Genomic DNA, 15,739 nt, shown 5'->3' with positions numbered 1-15,739 from the left:
TATTTGAATGACTTCATTTGGTGAAACAGCGATGTTCCAAGAGCAGAGGAGGTTGTTTGGATAAGGATCAGGATAGTTAGGAGAGTGCAGGCTGCCCTCTCCTGTTTCCAAGTCTTCTCCACAACCGTAAGCTACAAGTGGAATTGCCTTGATTACTTACCAAATAATCTTAGATTCAAGACTACAGAGCGTCACTCCTAACTTTGCAGAGAATCACAAAGACTTAAGTTCAATTTAAGTCATAGATTCAATTTTGAATTTGGCAAGTCATTACTTACCACTCCAATAAAGAGTCCAACCAGCTTCTTTACCATACTGAGACTTCATAGCTGAACGCTTCTTATCAAACTCAGAAGAAGAGTTGAATGTTATTCTAACTGATCTGCTAGTGGAGATGACAAACCTGTGTCCATCTCCGCATTGTTGAGATATTCTCTCACCAGTTGATTGGTCAAAAAACTATAACATACATGTTCATTAGTAAACGTATGATGCAAATATGTAGTTCAGATGTTGTACATTTCAAACCGAAACCGTTCAAAAAACTGCTAACAAGTTAAAAGTCAAAAGTATGTTGCATATTTGCAGTTTAATTCAAACAAGTTAAAGTGTCTTGCGTTGAAAAGGTCCTAAAATTTCCAGTACAACAACAGATACTAACCTGAAGAGAATCTATCTCACAGTTCTCATGCAAAGGGATTCTCATGTCAGTGATGTTGATGCCAACCCTACTACCATCTGGGACAGTAATATTCCATTCACAATGAGCATAGCTAGGATATCGTTCTGGGTAGCCTGGAGATGTTAGGATGCCAAATGTTCCTTCTATAGCATGGATGCAACTATCATCTACAACAAAGTGGCAGTTGAATCAAAAACAGTTTCATATTGTCTCTTGTCTTGGAAAGTTAATCTTGAAGGTACATGTCAGATGAAACAGTGATCAGCGAAAATAAACCTTTAGGAGTTGTGGTGGGTGGAGTCGGTGACGGTAGTCCAACAGATGGCCAGCTCAACTCCCAACCGCTGTAAGATACGCTACTGTCTGTTCTGAATACAATCACCACCGAGTTTGACTGACCAATCACAGTCACTGGTTCATCTCCACAGAGTATCGCCAACTCAGTACCATTGTAGGTGTCATACATCTGTAACGTGATAAACTGTCTGTAGATTGTATATCTTAGTAACTCCATGTTTTATCTGTTAATAGTAAAATAAACAAGCTTATTTACTATTCAATTAAATTATACTAAAAGCAAACACCGTAGATACCTACAGAAAGGGAGTCAAAGAAGCACCATGGAATTCCACCTTCAATTTCCATGTGAGTCACATCAAGGTCTATGATTCCTGATACAATAGTAACCTTCCAAGCACAAAAGAGGTTGTCTGCGTAGTTTTGTGGAAAGTTTGGTGAGCTGAGAGAACCTTGTGGTAAGTTTAAATTGCTTCCACAGCTGATCGCTACAATGCATAAAGTACGTAAATATCATAGACTGCTTCCATATCTCAACAATCATTTGAAAATTTGATTATCAAAGTGTGTTTATGAACCTGTTTTATTCTATGATGGAAATATAAAATATATTTGGCTAAGTTCATGTTGTCGTTATTAAACATGGCACTGAAAACTGTAAAGTACCGTAATTAATTTTCTGCCAACTCAATTATTGAGCTTTTTTATGGCAATAAATATGTTTGTTTAGACTATTTCATATCAAAGCTCATATATGACACCAACCGTTCCAGTGAAGAGCAAATCCTCTGGCATTTATGACACCATTTGAGACAAAGGTTATGCGGATGTGGTTAGAGTCAACCAGAAGAAACCGAGATCCATTTCCACAGAACAAATGGTAAGTTTCCAAGCTCACTCCATCTGATATCTACACATTCATGATAAAAAACTGTTTGAAAGCATGTTGATGATAGGGATGTGTGTGTTGAGAAAAGTATTTTGAACTATCTCCTCTTGTATGGAAAAGATTTATGTGTTGCAAAAAAAATGTTTGGACATTAATGTTGACTAGTTCAGCAGTGCAGAAAAAGACTTGAGGTCAGAAAACATTGTGGAGGGTATTAAACAGCCAGAAGACAGAATTAACAGCAATAAATATCAAATGGTAGAAATATTTCTGAGCTTCCCAATGCATATTGATTAGCAATATTTAAAAAGCTCGAGGTAGGTTAGCAGATTTATTGCTTTCAAAAGAGTGAATGTCGCTCCTCTCAAAGGAGAGTGTATAATATAGGCAACATTCGCTTTGCTCATAAAAAGGGTTAGCTTTATTTTTTCAAAATTCTGATGAGCCATTTGGTAAATACAACGCCAGCCTCTATTTGAACGCCACCTTTATTTGAGCGCTACTTCTATTTGACCGCCACCATAGAAAAATAATTTGAAAATAGAGCACCATGGCATTCAAACAGAGGTTTTACAAAAAGTGTTTTACGTGATTTGATTAAAACCGTAGTAGGCTTCCAACTTAATGTTAAAAAATTTGATTATATGTAGCAATCGCATTTGGCAATGAATTCATTTGCAATAATCTCACTAGCAAAGAGTTAGCAAAAAGATATGTATACTTCATGTTTATTACATTTTTGTCCAAGATTATTTTAAAATAACTTTCTCTGTTTCGTATCTGCAGAGGATAGAGTGAAACATAGATAAGTACTCAAGGTTACCAACCTTAACATAGTCCCATACACAGTATGGATGGTATTCTACTTCGAAATCTGTATAGTTGAGTCCAATCTTAGTTCCTTCTGGCGCTTGAATAGTCCAGACACACTCAGTATTGAATGAATAGTTGCTGTGTGGGTAGTTAGGTGAAGCGATCATCCCTTCTAGACCACTTTGTTGCTCTCCACAAATTAACTCTGAAATTATCAACAAGGCTCTACTATTGATAAAAATGTATAAAAGTTCTGTCAATTTGAGTCAAGAAGGTAAATAATACCCAGATGTTTGTACATGTTGGTAACAGCAACAGATAATCTATGAAACAATTGAATTACCTAAAAATTTGAAAAGCTTCATGTAAAATTTAACGTAGAAGTCAAGCTCAATGCTGACTTTCTTCTAAAAGTTAAAAATAACACCAACAGTTGTTACAGTATTTCTTTAAAACGTTAATTTATTTGAATTGTCTCTTTAGCTACTGAGCCATAAAAAATGTTAAAGTTATGTTACTGCAAAGAATTACAGTAAAACATAAAAAGGCATGAATTGTTCAAAAGCTTTTGTATTTTTTGAAGTGATATTGACCAGACACCATTTTAACACTTTTTACAAAAACCGGAACTTTTTTCTTCATCGAGGTTAACAGCATTTTGAATAAACTACGATTTCAGTATAATATTTCGGAACCGTGAGGTAGATACTGATTATATTTAAACATAAAACTTAAGTAGATGAACCGACCTGTTGTAGTGACCAAAGTTGTAGTAGAGATTTCCGGTGTTGTTGTTCTGTATCCTAAAAGTATGGATTAACTTTATACGCTGTCATTAGATAATGTATAATTATGTTGTCTCTGTCAGGGAGAAGAACATTGCAGAAAATGTATGCATAGGCAGATGGTTAACAGCAGCAACATTAAAAATGTTAAGTTCAAATATTAAACTGACCTGTAAAATTATGCAGTAATTCAATAGTAGTTTTACCCAAATGTAAAAGTTTAAAAGCTATTTTACTATGATTTCTAATGACATTGTTCTTTCACTGTGTTCAATAGTTGTCCATTGCATTCATCATTCATTGGTCGTATAGTTCTACTAACTCCAACCACTCACCGGTGTACCAGCTCAAATAAAACCCTTTGTAGGCATCAGCTTCATCTGTCTTAAAGACAATTATTATTGAGTTAGGGAGACCTTGCAAAATCCTTCCTCCTTCACCACAAAGTTCAGCGATTAGCACTCCACTTTTTGCGTCATAGAACTATAAGAAGGATTGGTTAGTGTACTCATTTAAACACATCAGGTCACAAATGTGGAGACTACTTGCTCTGACTACTAACATGGGGCTGTAGATCTTTACTAGTAGATGTTACAAAGATGTTTAATGTTTTATTTGGTACTGATAGTAGATGAGATCAGTCAGAAAGTTTCCTTAAAAACAATCACATGCATTCTCTAATCAACACGATATTCAGTGCCATGGATATTCTGTACATTGTGGAACACTAACCGATAAGAAATCAAAGAAGCACCAGTTTCCATCTCCTTCCACCATGAAGTCATCCTGAATGTTGATTGTGATCATGTCATTAAATGGGAGAGCTATGTTCCAGGAGCAGAGAAGATTGTGAGGGTAAGGATTTGGATAGTTTGGTGACTGAAGGCTGCCTTCTCCTGTTCCTAAATCTTCTCCACAGCCATAAGCTATCAATGGAGGCAAACCCATTTGATCGTAATGTTCTATCACTTTTGACCTTGGAGAGAATTGCAAAGACCCATATTTTCAATCTGACAAGCCATTACTTACCACTCCAATAGAGAGCCCACCCAGGTTCTTTACCATACTGTGACTTCATAGCTGAACGCTTCTCATCAAACTCAGAAGAAGAGCTGAATGTTATTCTAACTGATCTGCTAGTGGAGATGACAAACCTGTGTCCATCTCCGCATTGTTGAGATATTCTCTCACCAGTTGATTGGTCAAAGAACTATAATATAAATATTCATTAGTAAACGTATGATGCAAATATGTAGTTCAAATGTTGTACATTTCAAACCAAAACCTTTCAGAAAACTGCCAACAAAATAAAAGTCAAAAGTATGTTGCATTTTTGCAGTTTAATTCAAACTAGTTAGAGTGTCTTGCATTCAAAAGGTCCTAACATTTCCAGTACAACAACAGATACTAACCTGAATAGAATCCATCTCACAGTTCTCATGCAAAGGGATTCTCATGTCAGTGATGTTGATGCCAACCCTACTACCAAATGGGACAGTAATATTCCATTCACAATGAGCATAGCTAGGATATCGTTCTGGGTAGCCTGGAGATGTTAGGATGCCAAATGTTCCTTCTATAGCATGAATGCAACGGTCATCTGCAACAAAACTACATTTGAGTCCATCTGTCTCACATTGTATCTTGTTTTGAAAATTAAATCTTAAAGTTACATGTCACATGAAACAGTGAACAGCGAGAAGAAACCTTTAGGAGTGGTAGTAGGTGGAGTCGGTGACGGTAGTCCAACAGATGGCCAGCTCAACTCCCAACCGCTGTAAGATACGCTATTGTCTGTTCTGAATACAATCACCACCGAGTTTGACTGACCAATGACAGTCACTGGTTCATCTCCACAGAGTATCGCCAACTCAGTACCATTGTAGGTGTCATATATCTGTAACGTATTTAACCCGGCTACAGATTATATATATCTTATAAGTTACAAGTTACATGTGTTCTATATGTTAATAGTAAATTAAACCAGCATAAATAATATTTCAATAGATTATTCTAGAAGCAAACGTTGTGGAAACTTACAGAAAGAGAGTCAAAGAAGCACCAAGGAATTCCACCTTCAATTTCCATGTGAGTCACATCAAAGTCTATGATTCCTGATACAATAGTGACCTTCCAAGCACAAAAGAGGTTGTCCGCGTAGTTTTGTGGAAAGTTTGGTGAACTGAGAGAACCTTGAGGTAAGTATAGATCGTTTCCACAGCTGATCGCTAAAATGCATAAAGTAAATATCATAGAATGCTTCCATATCGCAACAATCATTCAAAGATTTGAATATTAAAGTGTGTTTATGAACCTGTTTTATTCTATGATGAAACTATAAAATATATTTGGCTAAGTTCAGGTTGCTTTTATTAAACACAGCACTGAAAAACAAACTGTAAAATACAGTATTTAATTTTTTGCCAATTCAATTATTGAGCGTTTTATGGCAATAAATATGTTTGTCTAGACTATTTCATATCAAAGCTCATATATGACACCAACCGTTCCAGTGAAGAGCAAATCCTCTGGCATTTACGACACCATCTGAGACAAAGGTTATGCGGATGTGGTTAGAGTCAACCAGAAGAAACCGAGATCCATTTCCACAGAACAAATGGTACGTTTCCAAGCTCACTCCATCTGATATCTACACATTCATGATCAAAAAATTTGTTTAAAAACATGTTGGTGATAGGGATGTGTGTTGAGAAAAGTTTTTTGAACTACCTCCTTTTGTGTTGAAAAAGTTTATGCGTTGCAAAAAACTGTTTGAACATTAATATCAACTAGTTCAGCAGTGCAGAAAAAGACTTGAAGTGAAAAAACATTGTTGAAGGTATTAAACAGCCAGAAGACCGAATCAACAGCAATAAATATCAAATGGTAAAAATATTCCTGAAGTTCCCAATGCATAATGATTTAACGATATTTAAAAAGCTCGAGGTAAGTTAGCAGATTTATTGCTTTCAAAAGAGTGAATGTCGCTCCTCCTGAAGAAGAGTTTATAATAAAGGCAACATTCGCTTTGCCAGTAAAAAGTGTTAACCTTATTTTTCCAAAATTCTGATGAGCCATTTGGTAAATACACCTCCAGCCTCTATTTGAACGCCACCTCTATTTGAGTGCTACCTCTATTTGACTGCCATTATAGAGAAATAAGTTGAAAATAGACCGCCATGGCGTTCAAACATAGGTTTTACGGTAAGTGTTTTACGATAAGTGTTTTACGTGATTTGATTAAAGCCGTAGTCGCTTCTACCTTAATGTTAAAAGAATTAATTATATGTAGCAAATATATTTGGCTAAGAATTCATTTGCAATAGTCACACTAGTAAAGAGTCAGCATAAGGATGTGTATACTTCATGCTTACTACATTTTCGTCAAAGATTATTTTAAAATAACTTCTCCGTTTCGCATCTGCAGAGGATAAAGTGAAACATAGATAAGTACTCAAGGTTACCAACCTTAACATAGTCCCATACACACAATGGATGGTGTTCTACGTCGAAATCTGTATAGTTGAGTCCAATCTTAGTTCCTTCTGGTGCTTGAATGGTCCAGACACACTCGGCATTGAACGGATAGTCACTGTGTGGGTAGTTAGGTGAAATGATCATTCCTTCCCGACCACTTTGTTGTTCGCCACACTCTAACTCTGAAATCATTGACAAAGCTCTACTATTGATAAAAATGTATAATAATTCTGTCAATTTGAGTCAAGAGGGTAAATAATACCCAGATGTTTGTATATGTTGGTAACAGCAACAGATAATCTATGAAACAATTGAATTACCTTGTAATTGACTTTTTTTTCTATTTCTCTTGTCTTTTTATACTGTGAGAAACACTCTTCATATTATTTTTTGTGGTTATATTATAGATGAAAATAAACAAACAAACAAACATAAAAAGTTAAAAATCTTTTTGTAAAATTTAACGCAGAAGTCAAACTCAATGCTGAATTTTTCCTAAAAATTAAAAATAACACTAACAGCTTTGACAGTAATTTTCTAAAATGTTCATTTATTTGAATTGGCTCTTTAACTACTGAGCTATAAAAATGTTACAGTTATGTTACTGCGAAAAACTACAGTAAAACATAAAAAATGCATGTATTGTTCAAAAGCTTTTGTATCTTTTGGAATGATAGTCACCAGACGCCATTTTAACACCTTTATAAAAAAAGAGAACTTTTTTCTACATTTAGATTAACAGCATTCTGAATAAAATACGTTTTCAGCATAGGGTTTCGGAACCGTGAGGTAGATACTGATTATGTTTAAACATAAAGTTTAATTAGATGTTCTGACCTGTTGTAGTGACCAAAGTTGTAGTAGAGAATCTTGGTGTTGTTGTTCTGTATCCTAAAAGTATGCATTAACTTTATACGCTGTCATTAAATAATGTATAATTATGTTGCCTTTGCCAGTTAGAAGAGCATTGCAGAAAAAGTGTGCATATGCAGATGGTTAATAGCAGCAACATTAAAACTTTCAACTCCAAATATTAAACTGAACTGTAAAATTATGCCTTAATTCGATAATAGTTTTACTCAAATATAAAAGTTATTTTACGATGACTTCTAATGACTTTGCACTTTCACTATGTCCAATAGTTGTCCATTGCATTCATCATTAATTGGTCGTATATTTCAACTAACTCCAACCACTCACCGGTGTACCAGCTCAAATAAAACCCTTTGTAGGCATCAGCTTCATCTGTCTTAAAGACAATTATTATCGAGTTAGGGAGACCTTGCAAAAGCCTTCCTCCTTCACCACAAAGCTCAGCGATTAGCATTCCACTTTTTGCATCGTAGAACTATAACAAGGATTGGTTAGTGTACTTATTAAAACACATCAGGTCACAAATGTGGAGACTACTTGTTCTGACTACTAACATTGGGCTGTAGATCTTTACTAGTAGATATTACCAAGATGGTTAATGTTTTATTTGGCTACTGATAGTGGAAGAGATCAGTCAGAAAGTCTCCTTAAAAACAATCACATGCGTACTCTAATCAGCACGATATTCAGTGCCATGGATATTCCGTACATTGTGAACCACTAACCGATAAGAAATCAAAGAAGCACCAGTTTCCATCTCCTTCCACCATGAAGTCATCCTGAATGTTGATTGTGATCATGTCACTAAATGGGAGTGCTATGTTCCAGGAGCAGAGAAGATTGTGAGGGTAAGGATTAGGATAGTTTGGTGACTGAAGGCTGCCTTCTCCTATTCCTAAATCTTCTCCACAGCCATAAGCTATCAATGAAGGCAAACACATTTGATCGAAATATTCTGCCACTTTTGACCTTGGAGAGAATCGCAAAGACCCATATTTTTAATCTGACAAACCATTACTTACCACTCCAATAGAGAGTCCAACCAGGTTCTTTACCATACTGAGACTTCATAGCTGAACGCTTCTTATCAAACTCAGAAGAAGAGTTGAATGTTATTCTAACTGATCTGCTAGTAGAGATGACAAACCTGTGTCCATCTCCGCATTGTTGAGATATTCTCTCACCGGTTGATTTGTCAAAAAACTATAACATAAATGTTCATTAGTAAACGTATGATGCAAATATGTAGTTCAGATGTTGTACATTTCAAACCGAAACCGTTCAAAAAACTGCTAACAAGTTAAAAGTCAAAAGTATATGTTGCATTTTTGCAGTTTAATTCAAACTAGTTAGAGTGTCTTGCATTCAAAAGGTCCTAACATTTCCAGTACAACAACAGATACTAACCTGAAGAGAATCCATCTCACAGTTCTCATGCAAAGGGATTCTCATGTCAGTGATGTTGATGCCAACCCTACTACCATCTGGGACAGTAATATTCCATTCACAATGAGCATAGCTAGGATATCGTTCTGGGTAGCCTGGAGATGTTAGGATGCCAAATGTTCCTTCTATAGCATGGATACAACTATCATCTACAACAAAGTTGCAGTTGAATCAAAAACAGTCTCATATTGTTTCTTGTCTTGGAAAATTAATCTTGAAGGTACATGTCAGATGAAACAGTGATCAGCGAAAATAAACCTTTAGGAGTTGTGGTGGGTGGAGTCGGTGACGGTAGTCCAACAGATGGCCAGCTCAACTCCCAACCGCTGTAAGATACGCTACTGTCTGTTCTGAATACAATCACCACCGAGTTTGACTGACCAATCACAGTCACTGGTTCATCTCCACAGAGTATCGCCAGCTCAGTACCATTGTAGGTGTCATATATCTGTAACGTGATAAACTGTCTGTAGATTGAATATCTTAGTGACTCCATGTTTTATCTGTTAACAGTAAATTAAACAAGCTTATATACTATTCAAATAACTTTTCCTAAAAGCAAACCCCGTAGAAACTTACAGAAAGAGAGTCAAAAAAGCACCAAGGAATTCCGCCTTCAATTTCCATGTGAGTCACATCAAGGTCTATGATTCCTGATACAATAGTAACCTTCCAAGCACAAAAGAGGTTGTCTGCGTAGTTTTGTGGAAAGTTTGGTGAGCTGAGAGAACCTTGTGGTAAGTATAAATTGCTTCCACAGCTGATCGCTACAATGCATAAAGTAAATATTATAGACTATTTCCATATCGCAACAATCGTTCAAAAAGTGGAATATCAAAGTGTGTTTTCATGAACCTGTTTTATTCTATGATGAAACTATAAAATATATTTTGTTAAGTTCAGGTTGTCATTATTAAACATGGCACTGAAAACTGTAAAGTACCGTAATTAATTTTCTGCCAATTCAATTATTGAGCGTTTTATGGCAATAAATATGTTTGTCTAGACTATTCCATATCAAAGCTCATATATGACACCAACCGTTCCAGTGAAGAGCAAATCCTCTGGCATTTACGACACCATCTGAGACAAAGATTATGCGGATGTGGTTAGAGTCAACCAGAAGAAACCGAGATCCATTTCCACAGAACAAATGGTAAGTTTCCAAGCTCACTCCATCTGATACCTACACATTCATAATAAAAACATTGTTTAAAAACATGTCGATGATAGGGATGTGTGCGTTGAGAAAAGTTTTTTGAACTACCTCCTCTTGTGTTGAAGAAATTTATGCATTGCAGAAATAAATGTTTGGACATTAATATTGACTACTTCAGCAGTGCATAAAAAGAGTTGAGGACAGAAAACATTGTGGAAAGTATTAAACAGACAGAAGTGAAAGCAATAAATATCAAATGTTAGAAAGAATTCTGGGCTTTCCAATGCATAATGATTTAGCCTTTTTTGACAAGGTCGAGGTAAGTTAGCTGCTTTATTGCATTCAAAAAAGTGAATGTCGCTCCACCCAAAGAAGAGTGTAAAGTATAGACAACATTCGCTCCATTCGTATTAAGGGTTAACTTTATTTTTCCAAAATTCTGATGAGCCATTCGATAAATACAACGCCAGCCTCTATTTGAATGCCATCTCTATTTGAACGCTACCTCTATTTGACCGCCAATATAAACAAATAATTGGAAATTGGAGCACCATGGCGTTCAAACAGAGGTTTTACGGTAAGTGTTTTATGTGATTCAATTAAAACCGCAGTAGTCTTCCATTTTAATGTTAAAAGGTTCAATTATATGTAGCAATTATATTTGGCAAAGAATTCATTTGCAATAGTCTCACTTGCAAAGATACTTCATGTTTACTACATTTTTGTCCAAGATTATTTTAAAATAACTTTCTCCGTTTCGTATCTGCTAAGGATAAAGTGAAACATAGATAAGTACTCAAGGTTACCAACCTTAACATAGTCCCATACACACAATGGATGGTGTTCTACGTCGAAATCTGTATAGTTGAGTCCAATCTTAGTTCCTTCTGGTGCTTGAATGGTCCAGACACACTCGGCATTGAACGGATAGTCACTGTGTGGGTAGTTAGGTGAAATGATCATTCCTTCCCGACCACTTTGTTGTTCGCCACACTCTAACTCTGAAATCATTGACAAAGCTCTACTATTGATAAAAATGTATAATAATTCTGTCAATTTGAGTCAAGAGGGTAAATAATACCCAGATGTTTGTATATGTTGGTAACAGCAACAGATAATCTATGAAACAATTGAATTACCTTGTAATTGACTTTTTTTTCTATTTCTCTTGTCTTTTTATACTGTGAGAAACACTCTTCATATTATTTTTTGTGGTTATATTATAGATGAAAATAAACAAACAAACAAACATAAAAAGTTAAAAATCTTTTTGTAAAATTTAACGCAGAAGTCAAACTCAATGCTGAATTTTTCCTAAAAATTAAAAATAACACTAACAGCTTTGACAGTAATTTTCTAAAATGTTCATTTATTTGAATTGGCTCTTTAACTACTGAGCTATAAAAATGTTACAGTTATGTTACTGCGAAAAACTACAGTAAAACATAAAAAATGCATGTATTGTTCAAAAGCTTTTGTATCTTTTGGAATGATAGTCACCAGACGCCATTTTAACACCTTTATAAAAAAAGAGAACTTTTTTCTACATTTAGATTAACAGCATTCTGAATAAAATACGTTTTCAGCATAGGGTTTCGGAGCCGTGAGGTAGATACTGATTATGTTTAAACATAAAACTTAATTAGATGAACTGACCTGTTGTAGTGACCAAAGTTGTAGTAGAGAATCTTGGTGTTGTTGTTCTGTATCCTAAAAGTATGCATTAACTTTATACGCTGTCATTAAATAATGTATAATTATGTTGCTTTTGCCAGTTAGAAGAGCATTGCAGAAAAAGTGTGCATATGCAGATGGTTAATAGCAGCAACATTAAAACTTTCAACTCCAAATATTAAACTGAACTGTAAAATTATGCCTTAATTCGATAATAGTTTTACTCAAATATAAAAGTTATTTTACGATGACTTCTAATGACTTTGCACTTTCACTATGTCCAATAGTTGTCCATTGCATTCATCATTAATTGGTCGTATATTTCAACTAACTCCAACCACTCACCGGTGTACCAGCTCAAATAAAACCCTTTGTAGGCATCAGCTTCATCTGTCTTAAAGACAATTATTATCGAGTTAGGGAGACCTTGCAAAAGCCTTCCTCCTTCACCACAAAGCTCAGCGATTAGCATTCCACTTTTTGCATCGTAGAACTATAACAAGGATTGGTTAGTGTACTTATTAAAACACATCAGGTCACAAATGTGGAGACTACTTGTTCTGACTACTAACATTGGGCTGTAGATCTTTACTAGTAGATATTACCAAGATGGTTAATGTTTTATTTGGCTACTGATAGTGGAAGAGATCAGTCAGAAAGTCTCCTTAAAAACAATCACATGCGTACTCTAATCAGCACGATATTCAGTGCCATGGATATTCCGTACATTGTGAACCACTAACCGATAAGAAATCAAAGAAGCACCAGTTTCCATCTCCTTCCACCATGAAGTCATCCTGAATGTTGATTGTGATCATGTCACTAAATGGGAGTGCTATGTTCCAGGAGCAGAGAAGATTGTGAGGGTAAGGATTAGGATAGTTTGGTGACTGAAGGCTGCCTTCTCCTATTCCTAAATCTTCTCCACAGCCATAAGCTATCAATGAAGGCAAACACATTTGATCGAAATATTCTGCCACTTTTGACCTTGGAGAGAATCGCAAAGACCCATATTTTTAATCTGACAAACCATTACTTACCACTCCAATAGAGAGTCCAACCAGGTTCTTTACCATACTGAGACTTCATAGCTGAACGCTTCTTATCAAACTCAGAAGAAGAGTTGAATGTTATTCTAACTGATCTGCTAGTAGAGATGACAAACCTGTGTCCATCTCCGCATTGTTGAGATATTCTCTCACCGGTTGATTTGTCAAAAAACTATAACATAAATGTTCATTAGTAAACGTATGATGCAAATATGTAGTTCAGATGTTGTACATTTCAAACCGAAACCGTTCAAAAAACTGCTAACAAGTTAAAAGTCAAAAGTATATGTTGCATTTTTGCAGTTTAATTCAAACTAGTTAGAGTGTCTTGCATTCAAAAGGTCCTAACATTTCCAGTACAACAACAGATACTAACCTGAAGAGAATCCATCTCACAGTTCTCATGCAAAGGGATTCTCATGTCAGTGATGTTGATGCCAACCCTACTACCATCTGGGACAGTAATATTCCATTCACAATGAGCATAGCTAGGATATCGTTCTGGGTAGCCTGGAGATGTTAGGATGCCAAATGTTCCTTCTATAGCATGGATACAACTATCATCTACAACAAAGTTGCAGTTGAATCAAAAACAGTCTCATATTGTTTCTTGTCTTGGAAAATTAATCTTGAAGGTACATGTCAGATGAAACAGTGATCAGCGAAAATAAACCTTTAGGAGTTGTGGTGGGTGGAGTCGGTGACGGTAGTCCAACAGATGGCCAGCTCAACTCCCAACCGCTGTAAGATACGCTACTGTCTGTTCTGAATACAATCACCACCGAGTTTGACTGACCAATCACAGTCACTGGTTCATCTCCACAGAGTATCGCCAGCTCAGTACCATTGTAGGTGTCATATATCTGTAACGTGATAAACTGTCTGTAGATTGAATATCTTAGTGACTCCATGTTTTATCTGTTAACAGTAAATTAAACAAGCTTATATACTATTCAAATAACTTTTCCTAAAAGCAAACCCCGTAGAAACTTACAGAAAGAGAGTCAAAAAAGCACCAAGGAATTCCGCCTTCAATTTCCATGTGAGTCACATCAAGGTCTATGATTCCTGATACAATAGTAACCTTCCAAGCACAAAAGAGGTTGTCTGCGTAGTTTTGTGGAAAGTTTGGTGAGCTGAGAGAACCTTGTGGTAAGTATAAATTGCTTCCACAGCTGATCGCTACAATGCATAAAGTAAATATTATAGACTATTTCCATATCGCAACAATCGTTCAAAAAGTGGAATATCAAAGTGTGTTTTCATGAACCTGTTTTATTCTATGATGAAACTATAAAATATATTTTGTTAAGTTCAGGTTGTCATTATTAAACATGGCACTGAAAACTGTAAAGTACCGTAATTAATTTTCTGCCAATTCAATTATTGAGCGTTTTATGGCAATAAATATGTTTGTCTAGACTATTCCATATCAAAGCTCATATATGACACCAACCGTTCCAGTGAAGAGCAAATCCTCTGGCATTTACGACACCATCTGAGACAAAGATTATGCGGATGTGGTTAGAGTCAACCAGAAGAAACCGAGATCCATTTCCACAGAACAAATGGTAAGTTTCCAAGCTCACTCCATCTGATACCTACACATTCATAATAAAAACATTGTTTAAAAACATGTCGATGATAGGGATGTGTGCGTTGAGAAAAGTTTTTTGAACTACCTCCTCTTGTGTTGAAGAAATTTATGCATTGCAGAAATAAATGTTTGGACATTAATATTGACTACTTCAGCAGTGCATAAAAAGAGTTGAGGACAGAAAACATTGTGGAAAGTATTAAACAGACAGAAGTGAAAGCAATAAATATCAAATGTTAGAAAGAATTCTGGGCTTTCCAATGCATAATGATTTAGCCTTTTTTGACAAGGTCGAGGTAAGTTAGCTGCTTTATTGCATTCAAAAAAGTGAATGTCGCTCCACCCAAAGAAGAGTGTAAAGTATAGACAACATTCGCTCCATTCGTATTAAGGGTTAACTTTATTTTTCCAAAATTCTGATGAGCCATTCGATAAATACAACGCCAGCCTCTATTTGAATGCCATCTCTATTTGAACGCTACCTCTATTTGACCGCCAATATAAACAAATAATTGGAAATTGGAGCACCATGGCGTTCAAACAGAGGTTTTACGGTAAGTGTTTTATGTGATTCAATTAAAACCGCAGTAGTCTTCCATTTTAATGTTAAAAGGTTCAATTATATGTAGCAATTATATTTGGCAAAGAATTCATTTGCAATAGTCTCACTTGCAAAGATACTTCATGTTTACTACATTTTTGTCCAAGATTATTTTAAAATAACTTTCTCCGTTTCGTATCTGCTAAGGATAAAGTGAAACATAGATAAGTACTCAAGGTTACCAACCTTAACATAGTCCCATACACACAATGGATGGTGTTCTACGTCGAAATCTGTATAGTTGAGTCCAATCTTAGTTCCTTCTGGTGCTTGAATGGTCCAGACACACTCGGCATTGAACGGATAGTCACTGTGTGGGTAGTTAGGTGAAATGATCATTCCTTCCCGACCACTTTGTTGTTCGCCACACTCTAACTCTGAAATCATTGACAAAGCT

General features: G+C 35.7%; 1 protein-coding gene across 1 annotated transcript; it reads right to left on the bottom strand.

Moving 5' to 3' along the window:
- Positions 1-270: 270 nt before the first annotated feature.
- Positions 271-8,757, bottom strand: LOC137399672 (cubilin-like). The gene is made up of 17 exons (XM_068085858.1): positions 8,542-8,757; positions 8,144-8,291; positions 6,935-7,125; positions 5,972-6,116; positions 5,507-5,694; positions 5,174-5,363; positions 4,879-5,066; positions 4,496-4,676; positions 4,199-4,392; positions 3,802-3,949; positions 3,431-3,484; positions 2,696-2,886; positions 1,745-1,889; positions 1,280-1,467; positions 959-1,148; positions 662-849; positions 271-459 (listed from the first exon to the last, which is right to left on the bottom strand). Exons 1-17 carry the CDS (start codon positions 8,755-8,757, stop codon positions 271-273), a joined length of 2,934 nt encoding a protein of 977 aa, XP_067941959.1.
- Between the last annotated feature and the right edge of the window lie 6,982 nt (positions 8,758-15,739).

This window comes from Watersipora subatra, chromosome 7, assembly GCF_963576615.1.
Source record: "Watersipora subatra chromosome 7, tzWatSuba1.1, whole genome shotgun sequence".
Taxonomy (NCBI): Eukaryota; Metazoa; Bryozoa; class Gymnolaemata; order Cheilostomatida; family Watersiporidae; genus Watersipora; species Watersipora subatra.
The sequence above is the reverse complement of the archived record's forward strand: the minus strand, read 5'-3'. Positions and strand labels throughout refer to the sequence as shown.

Bases quoted from the DNA above. Each gene is read 5' to 3' on its own strand.
- LOC137399672 (XM_068085858.1), bottom strand. From the start codon at position 8,757: ATGTGTTTGCCTTCATTGATAGCTTATGGCTGTGGAGAAGATTTAGGA. The intron at 5,364-5,506 runs GTAAGTTTCCAC...AATACGTTACAG, and splicing joins GCTTCTTTGACTCTCTTTCT to ATATATGACACCTACAATGG. The intron at 5,067-5,173 runs GTTTCTTCTCGC...GTTTTGTTGCAG, and splicing joins ACCTACTACCACTCCTAAAG to ATGACCGTTGCATTCATGCT.